Source organism: Crotalus tigris, unplaced genomic scaffold, assembly GCF_016545835.1.
Source record: "Crotalus tigris isolate CLP2741 ecotype Arizona unplaced genomic scaffold, ASM1654583v1 scf7180000024281.4978605, whole genome shotgun sequence".
In the NCBI taxonomy this organism is placed as follows: Eukaryota; Metazoa; Chordata; class Lepidosauria; order Squamata; family Viperidae; genus Crotalus; species Crotalus tigris.
Window position 1 is genome coordinate 825,622 of NW_024100453.1, and position 20,289 is coordinate 845,910.

The 20,289-nt window shown below is 36.4% G+C and overlaps 1 protein-coding gene and 1 long non-coding RNA gene across 6 annotated transcripts in view; one reads left to right on the plus strand and one right to left on the minus strand.

Moving 5' to 3' along the window:
- Positions 1–744: 744 nt before the first annotated feature.
- PPP1R16B (protein phosphatase 1 regulatory subunit 16B) overlaps positions 745–20,289 on the minus strand; it is a 108,186-nt gene continuing 88,641 nt past the window's right edge. For all 5 annotated transcript variants that reach the window (XM_039323662.1, XM_039323661.1, XM_039323663.1 and 2 more), the window contains 7 exons: positions 16,159–16,262; positions 13,316–13,440; positions 9,382–9,507; positions 9,142–9,217; positions 7,359–7,488; positions 5,311–5,479; positions 745–4,670 (listed from right to left, as the gene is read on the minus strand). In XM_039323662.1, coding sequence (XP_039179596.1) covers positions 4,149–4,670; positions 5,311–5,479; positions 7,359–7,488; positions 9,142–9,217; positions 9,382–9,507; positions 13,316–13,440; positions 16,159–16,262 — 1,252 coding nt within the window. In that variant the 3' untranslated portion in view covers positions 745–4,148. The remainder of the gene's footprint in view (positions 4,671–5,310; positions 5,480–7,358; positions 7,489–9,141; positions 9,218–9,381; positions 9,508–13,315; positions 13,441–16,158; positions 16,263–20,289) is intronic.
- On the plus strand, positions 18,070–20,188 carry LOC120299161. Its single transcript, XR_005554353.1, has 2 exons — positions 18,070–18,649; positions 19,726–20,188. It is a non-coding gene; the product is annotated as an uncharacterized LOC120299161 (long non-coding RNA).

Here is a 20,289-nt window from a genome sequence, read left to right on the forward strand (position 1 = left end):
ATAGAGATATAGGGAGAGCTATTTATATTACAAAAGAAAATTGTACAAAAGAAAACTTTGGCTAAATTGTAGATGCTTTCCATTGCTGATAGAACGCCGAGGAATGGCTGGATTATTTTTTAATAGGCATTAACTTTCAAAGTAGCAAAATGAACATGACTACATTCTATGAAAACCTCACTGCATTCTCCTAAAAGCAAGTGATATTTGTCTGGAAGATACTTGTTTTAAACCATTTTTTTGTTTGCCTCATAAAATAGAACTTACACTTCTTTCTGCATAAAGATATAGACCACATTTCTGCAACTTCTTGAGGCCTCCCATTGCTACCTTCAGCTCCTTGAATATTTCACCAACTATTCATTCATTCAGTTCCATGAAACTTCACCAAGTTGAGGAAAATCGAAAAACCCTAAAGCTTGCAAATATTAACAAAATAGAGATTCTGATAATGGATGCTATTTCAACCTACCCTCATATAAAATAAACCTTAGTATTTGGCAATTCCTTATAGCTGAGGTTGTCTAAAAGTATTTTGATTACATAAAAATTTCTCAGAATAGTCACAAGAATAAAGTTGCCACAATGCATGGCAAGCCTGGTTTTGAAATGATAACTTGGGATTTATAGCAACGTATGTGATTTGGTTTTCCTTAAGTGTCTCAGAGCTGTTTTATTTCATGCCTCACATAGAAAGAAAATGTATGAATATTATTTTAATTGAATTTACAAATTAGGCAAGTAAAAAGACATTTTTCAAATGGGTAGGAATAAGAAAAACAAATCTGAGGCAGTCATGCTATAAAATGATTCTCTTGAGTCTATACCAAATGTGAGGAATATGTGTTTCCACAAGCTGCACAAGATCTTTGTTATCTGTAGCTGTTAGCTGTAAAAGTTGGGGGTTATAGGAGTTGAAATTCAACAATAGTTGGCTTCATAAATTCCTGCAGTTTTGCAGTTATTGTGGTAATTTGAGTCCTGCATCAGACATCTGAAAAATATATATTGTGTAATACTTTTACTCTCCAGCTGAGGGCATCACAGACTTGTATTCAGAATACACTGATTATTAAAGGGCTGGTATAAATTCAAGACGTTAATAAAGAAATAGCATTTAAAGGAACTACATAGAGACATTTTCTATTGTTGTTTTTCCAATTGGTGGTAGTATAGTAAATATATTACAATTCTGCATATATAGATTTACAACAAAGCTGTTTTTTTAAAAAAAATCAGGCACTACATACATTGGAGAGGACTGTACTGGAAAGCAGATTAAATACAGTACTGTATATTCTTTAACAAAGTTTTGGAGAAAAAATATAGAAATGGTGATAAAACTCAAGAAAGTTACAAGCAGAAAGAAACTAGATCAGGACCTAAGGCATTTACATTAACATTATTTTCTCTTCTACATGCAGTTACTGATGCTACATAGATTTACTGTCAGGGTTCCCTATAAATCATAATTTGATATAGATGCTGAGACGTTTTGTTAAACACCTGTCTCCTTGCTATTAACTACAAAACAATTAATTTCAATTGCTAGAGAAGAAGGAAGATTGTACTGCTGAACTATCCTATTGTATGTTATGATCAATACTTTATCACTTTGACTTATTGAAAACAGAATCAGGATTACCTGCTCAGATGTACAGCTCTTTGCACAGAAAGCTTCAGAGAAAGCAGGTGCCTAACAATTTAGATAAAAGAGAAAAAGTCCAACAAAATAATTCTGTTTCAGTATTATCCTCTTTCTCCAATTTAAAGCATCTTTTGAAAAACTGAAACAAAAATAAATAAAAATAAAGACAATTGTTTTGAAGTTACAAGTACAAAATTGACTGAATATTGAACAGGTGACATTTTCAGCTACTTTATTATTTATCAGCTCTAGCACAACACTAAAGAGATACTTTTCCAACATTATGAATTAAATAAGATGTGAGATTTTCATTGCTGAATCAGTCATTTTAATCACATATAATTTGCCAACACACAGCTGCTCTTACTTTGCTATCTTGCACTGAAGACTGTTTCTCATTATTGTGTGTTAAGCACAAGTTCAGATCTCTAGAACACTTTTAATAAAACAGTCACTTTTTCAGATGAAACATTCGTGTGCAATATATATAATTTTAAAAGCCCTATAATTATTCTAAAAATTATACCCTTGGATATATAGTAGAAAATACTAAGTTGCCTAGTTTGCCTCTTAGATAGTTAGTTTGCTATGTGTTGTACACTGTCTTCCCTGTTAAGGAAAAATTAGCTTTCTTGCTTCCTTGCAGAATGGTTGCCAAAGGAATACAGACTTTGGGTTTTAGCAAGAAAATTCCAATTTTAATTTTCAATTAATGGTAGAGTATATCAGATGTAGCATGAAGAGTTACTACATTTTCCTTTCACTCTAACAAAAAGACTTTATGGGAAATTAAGATTAAATCACTGCTATTTCATAAATCAGGTATGAGTCAAGAAGAGATTGAGTTAAAAAAATAAGACCATCAGTGACCAGTATACTTTTCATCAAACAAAATGAAATGTGCAGTTAAGCCTCTTATGCAGGCATGTCAAACTGCCGGCCTGTGGACTGGATGCGTTATGCCAAAACTGCACCCACCTCATTGCTGGCAATGGGGAGAAAGTCGCGATACGTCATGTGATGTCACGTGACATTGTGAGTTTGACATGCCTACTCTTATGGGTGATAAGAACACATATTTATCTCTAGCAATCAGGCTTCTACCAAATGGCTATAGTGCTGGCCACCTGCAAATTTCAATATTATTGCTAGATATTGTTAAGTGGCTTTTATTCAATGTGAAAACCTCCTTCCTTATGTGTCATATTTCAACAAAAGTTATGGCATGTGCTTCTGTGGAGTGAAGCGATGTACAACACCCTTACAATGTAACATAGAAAATTTTCAGTTTTCCCCTACAATGTAACATAGGAAATTTGCAGTTTTCCCCAAGCTTTATCCTCCAAGTGCTGGCAGAGAATTTTGAATACTATATTCCTAACACAGTTGGATAGCATCAAAGAAAAGAAGGGTAGATAAATATGTTACAATGAGGAGAACCTGATTCAGGAATGTAGATCTCATATGAATACAACTAAATTCTAACATATAAATTCTGGCCGTCAGTTTCTTGGTCAGACAAAAAGCAGAAAGTAGTAATTACAGAGATTTAGCTAACATTAGCAGTGAAACATAAAATGATGCTCACCCCTATCCTCAAACCCTAGTACAGATTTAATGTTTAAAAGCCATTTCAAAGGGGTTTTTTTAATGCACAGCAGAACAAGCTAATCAAATGATAGTAAAAGTTGCAAGGCATAACACTGAGAAGAAAGAAAGAAAACCTCTTTCAAAATCTTCAAAATAGAAGTTGGGGTAAATCAAAAATGGTAGTTCTCTGATGGAGCATGATGAATTAAAATTTGCTACACTACTGCAATGCATATCAAAATATTTTCAAGTGCAAACTAAAAAGGACTATCAATGGAAAAGAATGGGTAGAAAGCACGAATTCTTTTTAACTGTACTGCTCCTCTGAGGAGCTGAAAATAATCTCTTCCTTAAAAGAGTTGAAAACTTCATACTTCATTATTTTATAAAATGAACACAAATGATGGCAAAACAAAATTGGCAGCAAGATAGTTAACATTCCAACAGTGCAGTCACATTAGAGGCCCTGTTTTTGGGTTGGTTGTTATCATAAAGTGCATATATCTTCAGGTACAAAACCTTACACAGAGTTTGTTTACCTAGTCTGCTTGTAAAAAAGTATTTGTCAGTAATGCTGTACCAATGTCAAAAGAATTTATTTCTCATGTGCCGATTATGGTCCCAGAAACCCATGAATAGATATTTGAAATCAGATTAGAGTTGTAATCAAACAAACACTCTCTCATCTAGCAGATAAAAGTTATGTGTAAAGAGTTTCACTTCCGCTTCTCTTTCTACCTACATATGCTCCATTTTTAATGAAACTGCAAAAACAAAATATGGAATTAGGTATGCATAAACCTTGAAGAGCCTAGTCCCAGATGATTAAACCAGATCCAGTGATGAAGTAAAAAAGAAGATTCAGTAGTGGATGCAACATGCCTACCAACTTGGTAGGAATAAACTGAGATCAGGAGATTCTGCAGCAGCCATGCACCTTCTCCTCCATTTCTTCCATGGGAGCCTTGAATTTTAAGAGAGGTGGATCACCACTTGACATGGTGTAATAAACTGAAGTTCCATTGGAGGTATAAGAAGGTGTCCTGGAACTAATCAAATGTTCTTTAGCTTCTCCCCCATTTTCCACTGAGTCTCCTATACCGCTACTAAAATGTGTACTAATGAAGGGGTGGTTGAGAAGTTTGGCTGCTGCTCGCTGCCGTTTCAGTTCAGAAAGGGTTTGGTGGCTCCTTTCTTTGTACTCGTCCCAGATGTGATGAGAGTCAGAAACCCCAGGGGTATTGTAGGGCAATACGTGGCTTCCATCATTGTCCAGGGCTGAATGCATTATCCAAACATCTCCATTTGGAATAGAATATTGGTAAGGAATGGAGGGTAGACTGAGTCCATTCTGAAGCAAATTTTCTGAATCACATTGTGTTCCTTTTGTTACCAGCTCTGGAAGGATTATAGCTGTATCAGTGGTCATGTTCTGGAACACAAAAATATATATGAGGTGCAACTTTGCTGTTCCCTCTATCAAACAACTAACAATTTGCCCATGTTTACTGATTTTCTTGCATTATAAAATCAAGTCCTTGTGCTCTACTACATAGCTATCCAGCCGAAGGTTCAGGACCACATGAGATATCCCAAAACTTTTTGTGTGGCTCCCAGAGAGCCCTACCCCAAAGCTCTTACCAAATTGAATTTCTTAAAGAAAGGAAAAATAGTACATTATTTGACTGGATGATAATCACATTAAGTCAAAGATAGGCTTTTTTTTTCTTTCCCTATTTATTATTATCCCAACACACAACTTGGAGGCTAAATAAAATTATGTAAGAAGAAAATGTGCAGTCTTGCTGTATGTTAAACCAATACATGGCTTTTTTCTATTGAATGGAAACTATAAAGAATATTTGTTTCCTTTAAAAAATGTAAGGGGCCAGCAATGATATCAACATAAGATGGAAAGGGTAATAAAGAAGATTGCATAATAGACTATACATGCTTTGGTTAACATAAGTTTTAGTTATGCAACTGGTACTTCCATAAGATTCACGTGGTTTCTTGATTGCAAATGCTTTAATAGGAACAGAGGAATTTGTTAATTATTAGATTTTCCTTACTGGATCTGTGTTCTCTTGGTTAGAGGAAGCCTCCCGAATGTCAATATTGTAGTCAGAAGTTCTTTGCTCCTCAGAAGATTCTATCTGTTGCCAGATAATAGCCTCCTTCTCATATTCCTTTCTATAAAGATTTGTTCGATCTGAAAGGCTTGCCCTCCGCACCACTTTTCTAAGACAAAATGTAAAGAGAAGAGAAGACTTACTAAAATGGTGATTTGCAGAAATGGAATGGACATTTTTCTATAGCTGCACTCCCAGCTGCACTTTTCTGAAGAAGGAAAGACCGTCTACCTGAGCAGAAATGAACCAGTTTTCTAACACCAGGTAGTACTGATGAGTCATTCTTTTTATTTATTCAAAAGTAGATTGTCAACCATCACAAAATTGAAATTCATGGATGAATCCTCTTTCATCCATATCACATACTGAATCACTCCCTCACTTTAAATTAAATTCATTTCTGTTACACATTCATGGTTTAGAATTTTTCAGACAGCTATTTAATCATGTAAATATAATGTCAACCTGCAAATTGTTCCTCTATTAATTATAAAACTTACTGTTACTTTTAATCACAAGATACTGGACAAATACTAAGTACATCACATACATATCCAAACAATAATATATTTTTGGATTCTAAATTAATTTTCATCACAATTTGTATGGAATAACATTTATTGAGCATTTAAATACCGCACATTTAAATTCAAGAACACAAAGCTACTTTTTGGTGCCTTCAAGTCAATCTTGATTCCTGGTGACTGCCTGGACAATCCCTGTAGTTTTCATGGCAGTTTTTTGAATGGCAGTGGTTTGCCATTGCCTGTATCATTGATCTGAGAGAGAATGATTGGCCCAAAGTCACCCAACTGGATTTGTATTTAAGGTGAATTTAGAACTCAGGGTCTCCTGATTCCTAGCCTGATGCCTTAACCACTACACTAAACTGGCACTCTTACATACACACCAGTAAATTAATTAGACAAAGTTTATATCTATATCCTAATTACGATGGGGAAATGTCTTGATTTTTTATTTAATGAACTATTCTTTTTATGGATTTCCAAGGTTTAAATCTGATACCCCCAATGTAGATGCAACTTGCACTATCCCTCTCTGTTGCCATATTGGCTTGAGCAGTATTCCTAGTTTAAAATATCATCATAAAATATCCTCTAGCTAATAGAAAGGTAGATACTTTGTTGCTATCCATTTTAAACTGCATGAAACTCTGTTTCCAGATTACTCAAAGTATAAAGCAATTGACTTAAATCAAGGATAGGTAACATAGAACCTATAGCTAATCAAAAGAACAGAAGTTCAGAGAGAGTTTTTGCTTTATTAGACTAAAAATGGTGGCTAGATTCAGGCCAGTGTTTTGTTCATAGGTTTGTCTATCTGCCACCCCCAAAATGACTATAGTAAGATACAGTGATTTAGAATTAGAGGGCATAACATGGATTTCCCATCTTGAGAATCAGTATGATTGGCTATAATGACAATGGCTATTTTGTGAGGTAACTACAGCACATTTCCAAATGTATCCACATTTGAAAAATTTGTTGATCCCTGCCTTAGGAACAAGCCAAATATAATAACCTATTTAAACTTGGCAATCATTTGTCAATATTATTTGTTAAAACACATCTTGAATGCCATCATAGATAACAGCACCTGTTGAACTGCTGTATGGTTTCTTTCCTTTAGCTCTACCACATCAGTGCATAATTTTGTATGTGAGGTCAGGTCACCAATTAATAGAGAAAATATTTATCAGAGTGAAATATTAATTTTAAAATCTATCTGAAATATGGACTCTATTTGCTTCAAATAAAACATGTAGAAAAATAGTAGTGATTTGTGGGGACAGTGAACAGTACAAATATTTTGGTTAGCATTTTCTTCACCTCGGAATGAGATGGTCATGGTGAAAATCAGCCTCAAGAAGTTGAAACTGTAGTTTAGAAAAAAACTTTGTACAGTCCAGACTGACTGACTGACAGACAACAGATTTTTAACAAATTTGTTTTTTTCTAATCACTCACCCTCTGCTTCCAGTGCTTGATGTTCTCCTGTTCAAGGAGGACTTATGCCTCATTTGAGACTTCATGATAACATCATGTTTATGCTTTAGCTCTAAGAGCAGAACCTTAAACTCCTCTTCTTCACACAGGTCTAAAGGAACACAAATAAATTCATTTAACTGAATTGTTCAGTGATGATAAAACAGACATAAATGTGAAACATTGCATCCAATAGACATTCTACATGTAGTACATGGTACAGGATAGGGAAAAATAGGAGTCTTGTATATCTTTAAAAACTATAGAGTTATGGCAGATTTATTATTTGAAGAACATTGTGGATTAAGGCTACCATATCTGAGCTATATAAATCTAGTTAATTGCAGCCAAAAGCTAAAGAGGTTCTGGGATATTTTGTGTAATATACAGATTGCATTTTAATAGACATCACCCTGCCAACAAAAGTGCGTATAATCAAGGCCATGGTTTTTCCCAGTTGCAATGTATGGATGTGAAAGTTGGACCATAAGAAAGGCTGAGCAACAAAGAATTGAGGCCTTTGAACTATGGTGCTGGAGAAGACTCCTGTGAGTCCCTTGGACTGCAAGGCGTTCAAACTGGTCAGTCCTAGAAGAGATCAACCCCGACTGCTCTTTAGAAGAGCAGATCCTGAAGTTGAAACTCAAATACTTTGGCTACCTAATGAGAAGGAAGGACTCACTGGAGAAGGGCCTAATGCTGGGAAATATTGAGAGAAATAGAAGAATGGGACGACAGAGAAAGAGGTGGCTGGATGGAGTCACTGAAACTGTAGGAGTGAGCTTTAATGGACTCCAGAAGATGGTAGAGGACAGGAAGACCTGGAGGAACATTGTCCATGGGGTCGCGATGGTTCGGACGTGATTTTGCAACTAACAACAACAACAACAGGATTTGTAGATTTAGAGTAGTGGGCAATCCAGGGGACATCTATATTCTGAAAGATATATTTGCCCAAGAGGTGCATCTAAAAGGAGCCGAGGTGGCGCAGTAGTTAGAGTGCAGTACTGCAGGCCACTTTAGCTGACTGTGTTCAGCAAGTCAGCGGTTCAAATCTCACCGGCTCAAGGTTGACTCAGCCTTCCATCCTTCCGGGGTAGGTAAAATGAGGACCCAGATTGTTGGGCGCAATGTAAATATATATATACATTGCTTACTGGTGTACACCGCTTAGAGAGTGCTTGCACTTAAAGCGGTATATAAGTCAAATAAATAAATAAATAAATAAATAAAACTATTCCTTAAGAATCCATATTAATCTATGAGCAAGTGAATGTGTGGGCTCTGCTTTCAAGTTAAGAGATATTAAACACATAAATAACTTTTAGGGGTATCTGACAATTTCAGGATTACCGAAGAATTACTTAAAAGTGAATGCAATAGTTTTATTCTAAAGTGATATGAAGACATAATCCAGACTCAGATTTTCTTTCTTCATTCTTGATACAAAACATAATTTTCTCACACGTAAAGGGATTCTAAGAAGCATTTTCCCATACTTTACATAACAGCAATGCCTAAGAAATGAAACCAGCATTTCATGTTTAGCAAATTTGAAAAAGGATTCTGAAGGAATTCTTCTGCAGTATCTCATCCTTACCACCTACATGCTATGCATGGTATTCATGAACATCATTTTACAAACTTATTTAAGGATACAAGGGCTGGGCAAACTAACAGAGCAAATCCTAAAAGAGAATCAAGATATTCGAATGTTGTTATGCTGTCAAAACTTTGGCTAAGAATAGAAATGGCAGCAATTCACCTATTGGCATCTCATCCATAGCTGTTCGGGCACTCAGGTTTGCTCCATGGGACACTAAGAGCTCTGCCATTTGCATCTGGAACAAAGAAAATGATGTTAAAATGTAATACCTTCCCACAACATCACCCAACTTTTACTTAAATCTAGCACTAAGAGAAGATAAGCTAGGCAACCAATATGAAGGTTAACCCTCTAAGGCGATACATTTTTCAATAACTGGTCCATTAATGAAAAACATACATGTCCCCAGAAAGCAGCAGCATGGAGGGGTTCCCAGCCATCACAGTCCTTAAGATCCAGTCTTGCTCCCTGGTCTAGAAGCAGCTCTGCTGCATGTAGATAGCCATTGGCTGCAGATATATGTAACTATAGTCAGGAAGAAAGAAAAATGTTTTAAATGTCTGCAATTTTCTGTAATATATGCACATGTATCTATTGGAAATAAAAACAAAAACATGACTCTTGGGAATATTCGTGTTAGTCAAATAGTAATGATCACCAAGAGAGTATCTATAAAAATAGAATTTTAATCCACCGAGCTTTCGTCAAACACAATTGACATCGTCAGGGTTAAAAGGTAAGTGCCGGGGGAGAGTCTTATATACAGCTGTTTAGTGTCTGCTTCCGGCTCCTGGAGCGTGTCATGGGCCCCAGCTGATCATGCAGTAGAACACGGCCATCGTTTTGATTTTGAGAATGCCCAAATCTTGGCTAACGATATCACAAAAAGAGGCCGCTTATTAAAAGAGGCATGGTTCTCAGAAACTGAATCCATCAATAGGCGTGTGGATTTGTGTGCAGCACACCAGGCTCTGAAAATATGGAATGCTGTTAGCCGCATTAACCGGGAGAGGGGACTTAATTCAAAGACTTACTATCCAGAAGACATCGCCCGACCCCCCTCCTCATGTAATCACATTAATGCAGCCCCCACTGATGGCCCCCCCTTCCTGGAACAACTACAGACCAGTCCTGGCAGACAACTGCGGACGGATTCGCCACGATCCGTAGAGAACGGAACAGCATGGAGATGGAATGGAAATGGATGGGGATTCGAGAAACTGGAAGAAAAACGGAATACAACCAGGTCCGGTAGAGATGAGGAGAACGACGATGAACCCCCCCATGAGGAGGCTACCAGACACAGCATGACAACTCGATCGCAATCCAGCAGGAGAATGCACCCCCCTTCGACACCCCCAGCGCAAAGTTATGGGATGAAACCGCGACTACAATTAAAGGGGAAGAGCACCGTATGGAGTGGGAATGGAGAACCAAGGACGGACGGTAACGTTGCCCATCGGCAACGGATGGAACAACGAGCCACTGACAATAGGACAACGACAAAAAACATCTTGACGGTGCGCAAGACAGAGCGTGTGGGAACGAACAGCGGACCGTACAGGGGAACCCAGGGGAAGAAGGAGGGGAGGAGGAACAATATGGGCGGGGGTTATGAATCTAGGGCACAATTCCGGGAGACGGATAAACAAGACCAAAATAGCCGTGAGGCTTGTAAGGATACTGAAAGTGATAATTGCCCACCCCCACTCGTAGAGGGAAGTCGTGTGTGGGATGGTGGTGGTGGGGAGGCTATGAGCAAGGAAGGCAAAAAGATCTGGACTCCCAACTCTGAAACAACTTATGACAGAATGCAGACTAGTAATGTGGGATGTAGGCTGGAGACCCAACCCGATCAGCTGGGGCCCATGACACGCTCCAGGAGCCGGAAGCAGACACTAAACAGCTGTATATAAGACTCTCCCCCGGCACTTACCTTTTAACCCTGACGATGTCAATTGTGTTTGACGAAAGCTCGGTGGATTAAAATTCTATTTTTATAGATACTCTCTTGGTGATCATTACTATTTGACTAACATGTATCTATGTATATTCTCATTTTTTTCATTTTCTTTCATTCTTTGCATATTCTTTTTAGTGCTGGTTTTTGTCTTGTTTTGATTTTGACTTACAGCTATCCTGGTATTCATTCTACAGGACCAGCATTATGTGACTTAATTATCAGTGGCTTGCTATAGTAATCAGCCTAGTTTCAGACTAGAGGAAACTAGTGTTAGTATGATTTCTGTTCTTACATTGATGTAACTATATAAATGTGCATTATTTAGTATATAATATTTAAGCATTAACTAATTAATAGTAAGATTTCTTGAGCAAATGGTAATAGGTAATATCTGCATTAAAAATCTACACCGGCACTCCAAAGTTGGAATCTGGCATCTGTCTTGCTATTGTGAGCCACTAAGATGGGGAGCCATATAAATCTTCTAAATAAATAAATAAAATAAAATGTCTTCGGGCTCAACTAGAAGAGGACATTTTATTTGCTTCCATTTGTACTGTGAAAAAAGCCTGTTAACGTTGCCTCTTCTTCCACCTAAAAGGCTCCCTTGAAGCTGTTCTTATCAGAACATTCAAAACAGATGCCATTCTAGCTCTTTCCTCCCGCTATATCATGCCACAGGTAATAACAATTTTGGAGAAGGGAAAAGCAATTTAAGTGTGTTAACTGGCTCTGAAGGAAAAGACTGGACTAATTTTTCCTCCCCAAATCCCTAGTGAGATGGCCTCCCTCCTAATTACAGAACCGCACCATGATTTCAGCAGTGCAAAAAGTATGACAATAAACTCCCTGGAGAAATAGACAAAAAAACTTTCTCTCTAGCTCAACATTCTTGATGTATAGCAGCCATTCAAAAAGGAAGCAGAAGTTAAAGGCAATAGCTATCTTCCATATTATTCCAGAGCGGTATTTATTTAAAGATGTCACCTTTGATTCTGGAGATAATCTATAGTTATCAAGCCCAGTAATCTAATCTCTAGGAATTTCTCTTTGAAGCTGCCTAGAATAGTGTCTAGGGAATTCTGCAGCTTATGTATGAAACAAGATCTTTTATTGGTCTAGAATTCCATCCCTTATTTAAATTCAATGGATAATATGGGGAAAACTCTTTTTTCCATGACATAAGATAATGTTTATTATGTATTACTAAGATCTTAGTAATATTGTACAATGTGTATTTCATTAGAATTGCAGTCATGTTACTAAAAGATCATGCATTGTCAAAATCAGTATCAGCACTTTTGAATATATAGGTCAATTCTTATAAAGTCATTTCATTGTTTCTGTTTTATGCATTACCTTTCACATTGTTATTTGAATGTATTTTCTAGATCACTTAATGCAGAATTCATATTAACAAGTTAAACTTAATAAAAATATTAAAAAATATGATGATTTATTTCTCTTGTACTTTTATTACATTGAGTTTATAATCCCAATTCAATCTCTGACATATACTATATGGTGGAGTAAAATAGCAGAAACTTTTACAGGGTGAAGCATCTAATTTAGTATCACTGAGTCTAACCTCGTCCAGAAAGGCAGTTCCATGGTAATCTTTACTGTTGAATGCAAATCTGATGAATAGATAAATAAAACTATATGACTAGTTTATTCAAACCTCTAGTTTCAAACTTAGCCTTAATTAATGATTAGGCTATGAGATCAGTCTAGTATGTTAAGAGGTTTCTATTACTGTTGCTGTTATTGAACAGACATAGAATTACAGTATGAATCTTTGGGCAATTTCATACTTTCAGCCAATTAATCTTAATTTCTGTGTAAATGTCAACTGTATAAAACAATTGTGTTTAATTCTGTCTTCAGTGTACATGTACTAGAGTTTGCATGTGGTAATTTGGACACTGATGGGTTGTTTTTTTTTGCATTCATTTGCAACCTTAAATTTCAATTCCTGCCATTCTGAGACAGGAAACAAGCCAATGTAATAGGCAATATCCCCAAATCATATCCCCAGCCCCATCCATGAATCTAAAAAGTTTCCATATGTCTGCTTCCAAGTTAAAAGCAGCTATGCTTTTCCAGATGTAATACAGGGGAACAGCATTTAAGCCTTGGGCAAATAAATAAATAAATAAATAAATAAATACAGATCAGAACACTAATAAAATAAATAAATAAATAGAATTTAATTTTTCTTGGAGGAAAAAAACCCAACCTGATTTGAACACTGGCCATTTCAGGACCATGTACTTTAAGAAAACCCTACAGGGTGTTTTGAAGGTATATAGGTCCAGCTAGATGGTCAGCCTGCATGCCTCCTATAAAAGCAATGCGGCTATGGCTCACCAGTGAAACACCTTGAGCATCTATTATGTTCAGATCCTCTCCTCTTGCACTCATCTCTGAAATATCATCAACCATTGCCTGTTCAGGAGCAGCTCGCATCTCATTGATTTTCTCTTGTGTGATTCCTACAATGAATATAACAGGAAATTTGCAACATACAATTTCTGGAAACAATGAAGCAAATGAATAGAAAAAAATGGAAAGATATGCAATAGTTTTTAAAGGTGCCTTTCATGTTTATTTAAATACAAAAATGCTGCTATAATTACCTATTCCAATCCCAGGGTCTCAGTATAATGTTCTTGGCTATTCCCAACATCTAATAGAACCCATATTCTTCAAAAATGATCAGATTCCATGAAAAGTACTATTATCCCAGATAGTAAAGATTGAAGAAATTTTTGAAAAGGTATTGTTTTGACTCTTCAGAAACAGTGATGCAATAAGTATCTCTTTGGCCTAGATTTTATCTTATTTTACAAGACTAAACAATTTTTACTCAGGCCTAGGAACACAGCCTTTTTTGTCCTAGAACCCACTCTTTGGAACCTCTTTCCCACAGAAATCAAATTGGCCCTGATCCTCTTAGCCTTATACAAGGCTTAAAAGACATGCTTCTGTCTGTGCCAATTTGTATTATATGTTTTTTTTAACCTCAGCTATGTTTTTATTATGCTGTTTTTAAATTAGTAAGTTAATTTTTAGGGTTATTTTTGTTTTTTCCTCTTGTTTAATTTCCTTTTGTTTGTCTTGCTATTGTAAGTCATCAGCTAATTAATTTGCTGGACACATGCATTTTACTGTCTTTTAAATTATTTTTGCATATTTTTTTGTATTTCTTTTTTTAAATGGCAATAGAATTACAGATATAAAATAACATAATACGATATGTATTTTTTAAAAATGTACCAAGTCTGTCTTTTCCTTATGAAATATCTCAGTACCAACTGCAGGAAGAATTGCATTCTTGACCTTGACTTCGGAGCTCTATTGTCCTTTGTGTAAATGAACTGTAATGATTTGATACTTTAAATAGTCTTTCTATTACATAAATTTTAGAAATCACTTGGGAGAGTAAACATTGCATTGCAATATATCAGACATGTCAAACACAAGGCCCGGGGCCCGGATGCGGCCCGTGAAGTGGTTTCATGTGGCCCGCAAAGCCATCATAGAAACAGTGAGGGAACAGACCCCGCTGCCTTGGCCCTGGCCCAGGCCGGCTGAGAGCCAATGTACAATTTTGTGGTGGCCATATATGCTGAAATGCATTCAGTCTTAGCTCCACAAGGCTGTCTGAAAACAGCAAGGAACCAGCCCCTGCTACATCGCCCCCTGGATGCATGCTGGGGAGGTGTCACTCTTTGTGAGGAATTAAGAAATGCACCATCACCTGGAAGTGGCCAGCAAATGGCCCTCACCTACTTCACATATCCGGCTTGATGGGCTCTGCCCTGGTCCCACCCCTTTCTGCCAGAGACCCTCAGATCTGTCCCACTCCTGCCCAGGCCCCCACAGGCACCATTGACGTGAATGATATAGAGCTGGCCATGCCTACTCAGTAGGCCACACCATTCCATCCATGCCCACCCAGTAGGCCGCACCCACCCTGGCTACGCCCACCTGGCCCCCGAGGGCAACCGCAATGCTGATGCGGCCCTCAATGAAATTGAGTTTGACACCCCTGCAATATATGTAGACTTTTCTTAATTTTTAATGCATCAATTTAAAAAGAAATATTTTTTTAAAAATCAAGGTTTTCTTACATTTTCTAATGGGAAAAATTATAAAAAAAATATATTGATAATGCACCATTTGCTTTTTAAATTTTGGTTAGCTTTTTACACCATTATATTGACATGTAGTGTCTGAACAACCCTGTTGCTATCTTTTCAGTAAGAATGTCATAAAAATCAGGATTCTTATGTTACTTTTTCATTCTCATTTAATGTTTTCCAAATATAATAATAATAAACAAAATGTTATTTTATGCATAACAATTGATTCCAAGCAGAGAATATCACTGATTGTTGATAAAATGAATAAATGGATGGAAATACTGCTTCTATGCAACTAAGTGTATAGATGGTAGAACAATGTTTCCTAATCTAATGGCACTGAACCTATATTTGACTATAACTCCCAGAATTATTATCTTTTTTCCCCCTTTATATATAATACCTGAATATTTTTTAAATATTTAAAGTTAGTAAAATATCAAAACTAGAAAAAGTGTTTTCTCTCTTTAGGGTTAAAAAAAATTAAAACAATATAGAGGATTTTCTTAATATGAATTATGATAAAGATTAATGAGTTAACAGAAGCATATGCTATTCCCCACAGCAAAAAGAAGCAGAGGTGGTCAAATTGATTCTTTTATCTAAAGAAGAGAATATATCTACCGTAATCTTGTTTCTATTTTGAAATTGCTTCCAGATTTTTTATTTCAATTAAAAAAGAAATGAAACTTTGATTTTGATTTTGCTAATTAGATAGGTTATAGAAATGGCTTGTACATACAGCTATGTAAAAGTAAAAAGTTGTAGTTGTAATGTTACTTTCCACTATGCTAAAGAGAGTCTTTTTTCCTCCCCTCCTACTTTTCTATTACCTTTTTGAATTTCTCTTTGTATTTTATATTTTGAGAAACCAATAATAGTTTGAAAGCTCCCAGAATTCTAGCTGTATTTCAATAGCAAGAATAAATGAGCATTTCATACCAAGGCATCTGGAAGGGAAGAGGTTGGTACAAGCTGTCTTAGCCTCCAAACAGAAAAATTATACTATGGGGCAAAAATTTGACAATCTCATTTGATGCTCCAGGTTCCCATATCCTACCTTACCTTGGTATGCCATGCAGGTTTCAATAACATCCAGAGTTGATTCATCTTCACAGAGGTCATATGGCATGTTGCCATCTGCATTCACTGCCAGTAGGTCTGCCCCACTACAAGAAAAAAAGCAAGACATGAAATATCTGCAAAGTTGGACAGAAAATCCTCAGGCACTTTGAAGGATGTATAGTAAGAAGCAAAAAATGCAGCCTACAGGCCAGGTACAGCCTACTAACATCATCACCATTCCCACAGAGTAGGTGGAACAAAAAAGATGAGCCTCACCCCTCTCCCCTGGGCAAGTTTACAGCTGTCATTTTACCCATGAAAACTTTCTACCATCATGGGACACATTTTAGATATGTAGTTCTTGAAATTCCAATAAAATAACTATTGAAAACTAGATGATTTCTACTTTTATATAGCATGCAGTAAGGTCACATTTTTAATTTTCTAATTATATATTAAATGAATTTATATATTGAAGGATATTTAGAAAATGACTGGTCATTGAGGTCAATTTTATTATACTGAGTCCTCAACCCTAGCTAAGTGTTACTTATGGCCATTGAGGGGGAGTGCTAATTTGTTATTGTTGCAGTTCTTTATAATTTTAATGTTCTATAATCACCATCTTGGTCTTTTGATTTTTGACAAGCTACAAATACTGGCAAATAGATAAATGTGTCGGGTTTCACAGGAAATGCAGTTCATGGAAAAATGGATAATCCATGGGAATTTATCTTTCTCCTGCATGTTTTGCAGAACTGGTCTCATTTGTCTCATAGGTAATTTATCATGTACTACTGTATATGTATATGAGATTTTAAAAAAAACAAAACACAGTCATATCTATTTGCAAACCCATGATTTTTTTAACTGATTACTAAAGAAGTTGCCACCAAGCTAATAAGCAAACACACTTCCCAAGAGTCTCACTAAATTCTAAGATGAATAAGCATTTTTTAAAATAAGTAATCAGTACTGAGTATTGTAAATGTTTACATTCTTGGAGAACATTTCTTTATTTATTAGAGCAGAAGGTGCTGAGAGGCATGTGTGCCCTAAACTAGCAGCCACTCCTTCATGATTTATGTTATCTACATTTTTGATCCGCCAAGCAAACATGGCAGATGTTATTATACAGATCAAGTCTTTCCCACGTGTTCAATGCACAGACTTTTCATAATTCTCAGCAATGGTTATATTAAACTGGGGAATTCTGGGAATTAAAATCCACATATTAGAGGAGAAATGGGTGGGAAAAATTGCTATAGGCTCTAAAATCATGCTTGATAACAAGAACTGTGATAACACTAAGACACAATGTGATTTGTTGTTTCTGGCTTATTACTGTACAAATCTAATTACTGTACTTTACAATTAATGGCTTAGGCTTAACATATTATACTTGTTGAACAACTATCTTAGTGCAAGGTATGAATCAATCCATGCTACATATTACAAGTATAGGAAGCCCTTCTAACCACCCAAATTATTTATTTTGTCTGAGCAGTTCATCTCATCAAATAACCTCATAAATTCTTCTACTTTTTCCTTTCTACTTCAGTGTATCCTTCTAGCACATTCTTTGTCCTCATGAATCTTTATGTAGAAACAGAATAAACCACCAATGACCTTCCCTGGATTTTGATGTTTGACAGAGTTACTGCCATTTCACTACTAATAGCATTTAAGAATATTAATCACATAAAAGCAATTCAGCTTAAAACATAATAATGAAACTAACCAAAGGTTGTGTTGAGCAAAAACATGTCACTATTTTTTTATGGTTTTTCACTCAATTTAATATAACAAAATTGGCATAACAGAATTTTTCAAAGAAAAGGACAATTCTGTATAGTTTGTGGAAGTCTTGCATTTAGGTTAATCATAAGCTAGCCACCATTCACTATACATTTGTAAATCTTTTTGCGTACTGGCAAATCAAAGGAAGGAACTCTTCCTCTGGCTTTTTCAATAGGAATGATTCCTGCCAAAGAAGGGATCCTTGAGAAACTGATAAAGAATTTCCAATTTCCTGGAGAAAACTGGAGGACTGACCACCAAACTTTTCTGCCCACAAATATGGTGGAAAGTTCAAAAAATTATTTACAGCAAAAAATATACTTCAGCAAACACCTTAAAATTAAGCACCTATCTGAATTAAAATATGTATTCCTGTAGTTCAGGTTTTCTATTGTGATTGGATATTAGGGAGGATATAAACATGGCCTCATACATAGCAATGGCCTCATACATGCATTTCCTTAAAATATCTTTCCGTTCTATTTTACCAGCTACTTTGTGAAGAGTATCTAAACTGAGAAACCCATCATTCTCGTGCAAGAGGTGATACCTACCCCCAGATAAATTGCCAGAAAGGTACCAAATATTCTGAATTACTTGAACCTCAACATGCAAATATTCAGTACAGATTAAGCTTGACCCTCCTTGATATCAAAAGCCTTTGAAGAGGACCAACCAACCACTCTTATGGGTATTTATGCTCATTTTTCTACCTCATGAGAACAGATGAAATTAAAATGTAAAATACACCTGCAAGCTTTTTGTCTATATCAGCAAACAAAGCCTAGGATTAGACTTCCTTTGTGCTGCTGCTACTTTTACAAGTCTTTCTGGGTTCCATGCTCTGACACTGACGCCCTTTGATTCTGTGCTTAAATAAGCTCTTTGATCCAAAAGACTTCTGACAGAATCCTGCTTTGATTAGAACAAACATATGTTGCTTTGTGTTCCGCAAACAAACAAATAAAAACGAACCCAGCCCATTGCCTCTTTTGATACCAAAGCTCAACTGCTTCAGTGAAACAAGTATTATATTCTTATTACTGAATGCTACAGCCAAAACATACCCTTCTCTTCCAAGTTCATGGTAGCACATGTAAAGTTTCCCCCACTACTTGTTATTTTATTTCTATAGTAATCTTCTGTGATCATTTCAGAAATGGGCTATAGTGAGTAAATATATGACGGCTCATTCATTCATTCATTCATTCTAATATTTATACACTGGTCTGTCTTGCTTCGAAGTCCACAAATAATTAATCAGAATTAAATCATAATAACCAAATTTGAAAATTCAAATAAAAATAACTACAATTATATTAATATGATGTTTTCAAGGTCCTCAAAAGTTCCTTACAACCCACAATCATAGAGCTGGATTTATCTAACATCCTGGCCCAATGCCCAGGAAAATAGACTCCTTTTTAGAGCTTTTCAGAACACCAGAGGGACTGGGGCTATCTGAAACTCATGGTAGAATGATATTCCAGAGGCAGCCACTGAGACAGAGAAAGTATACCTCCATGGTCTTCATTAGGTGACGCTACTTCAGAGACGGGATCTGGGATATGCCCAGCATGTCTGATCTGGTGAATAAGCAGAAACAATTGGAGACAGATGATACTGAAATAACCTGGCTCTATGTCTGGTTATTTATATAAATCTCCATGTATCTTTGGGTTGGGGGTGAGGGAAGACTCAGAACCCACAGATAACTTCATATTGCTAGAATTGAGCTATAGCCAGTTCTTTCCCATTCCTCCACAGCCACGAGACATTGGCAAAGAGCTTTTGACAAGTTCATGGGACAAAGTTTTACAACTAAGTACTATCAGCCCTGCAGTATCCCTCAGTGGACTTCTCCTCACATACCAATATTGACTGGAAGCAGCCTCAAAGGAAGGAGAATCACCATAAAACAATGTTCCCTAATCCCATGAGCCACAGTGCTATCAAAGCCCCCTGTCAACTCTACAAATGAGCACGGCTGCAGCCATTTTCCTTCTCCTTCTAGGTTGCCACATAGATCGGAGGGAGGGGGTTGTCCAGGTGCTTGGTTAGTCAAAATAATCTTTTGTCCCATGGGAACCAAGGTCATTGACTGCTCCCGAGATTAGGGACTGGGCGTTGCATGGGTGGGACATTTAACTTTGTATTGAGGAATTGTTACTTGTGTATCCAGACTCTTGACCATGCTGATGCTTTGTAATCAATAAAGATGTTCTTTGAGGAATTTGCAAGCCTTGGAGTTCTGCTTTATTCATCTGTCTGTCACCCCCCCAGGGTCATTGGGAGATCAAGGAGATCATGGTTGGTCTGATTCTTTCTTCA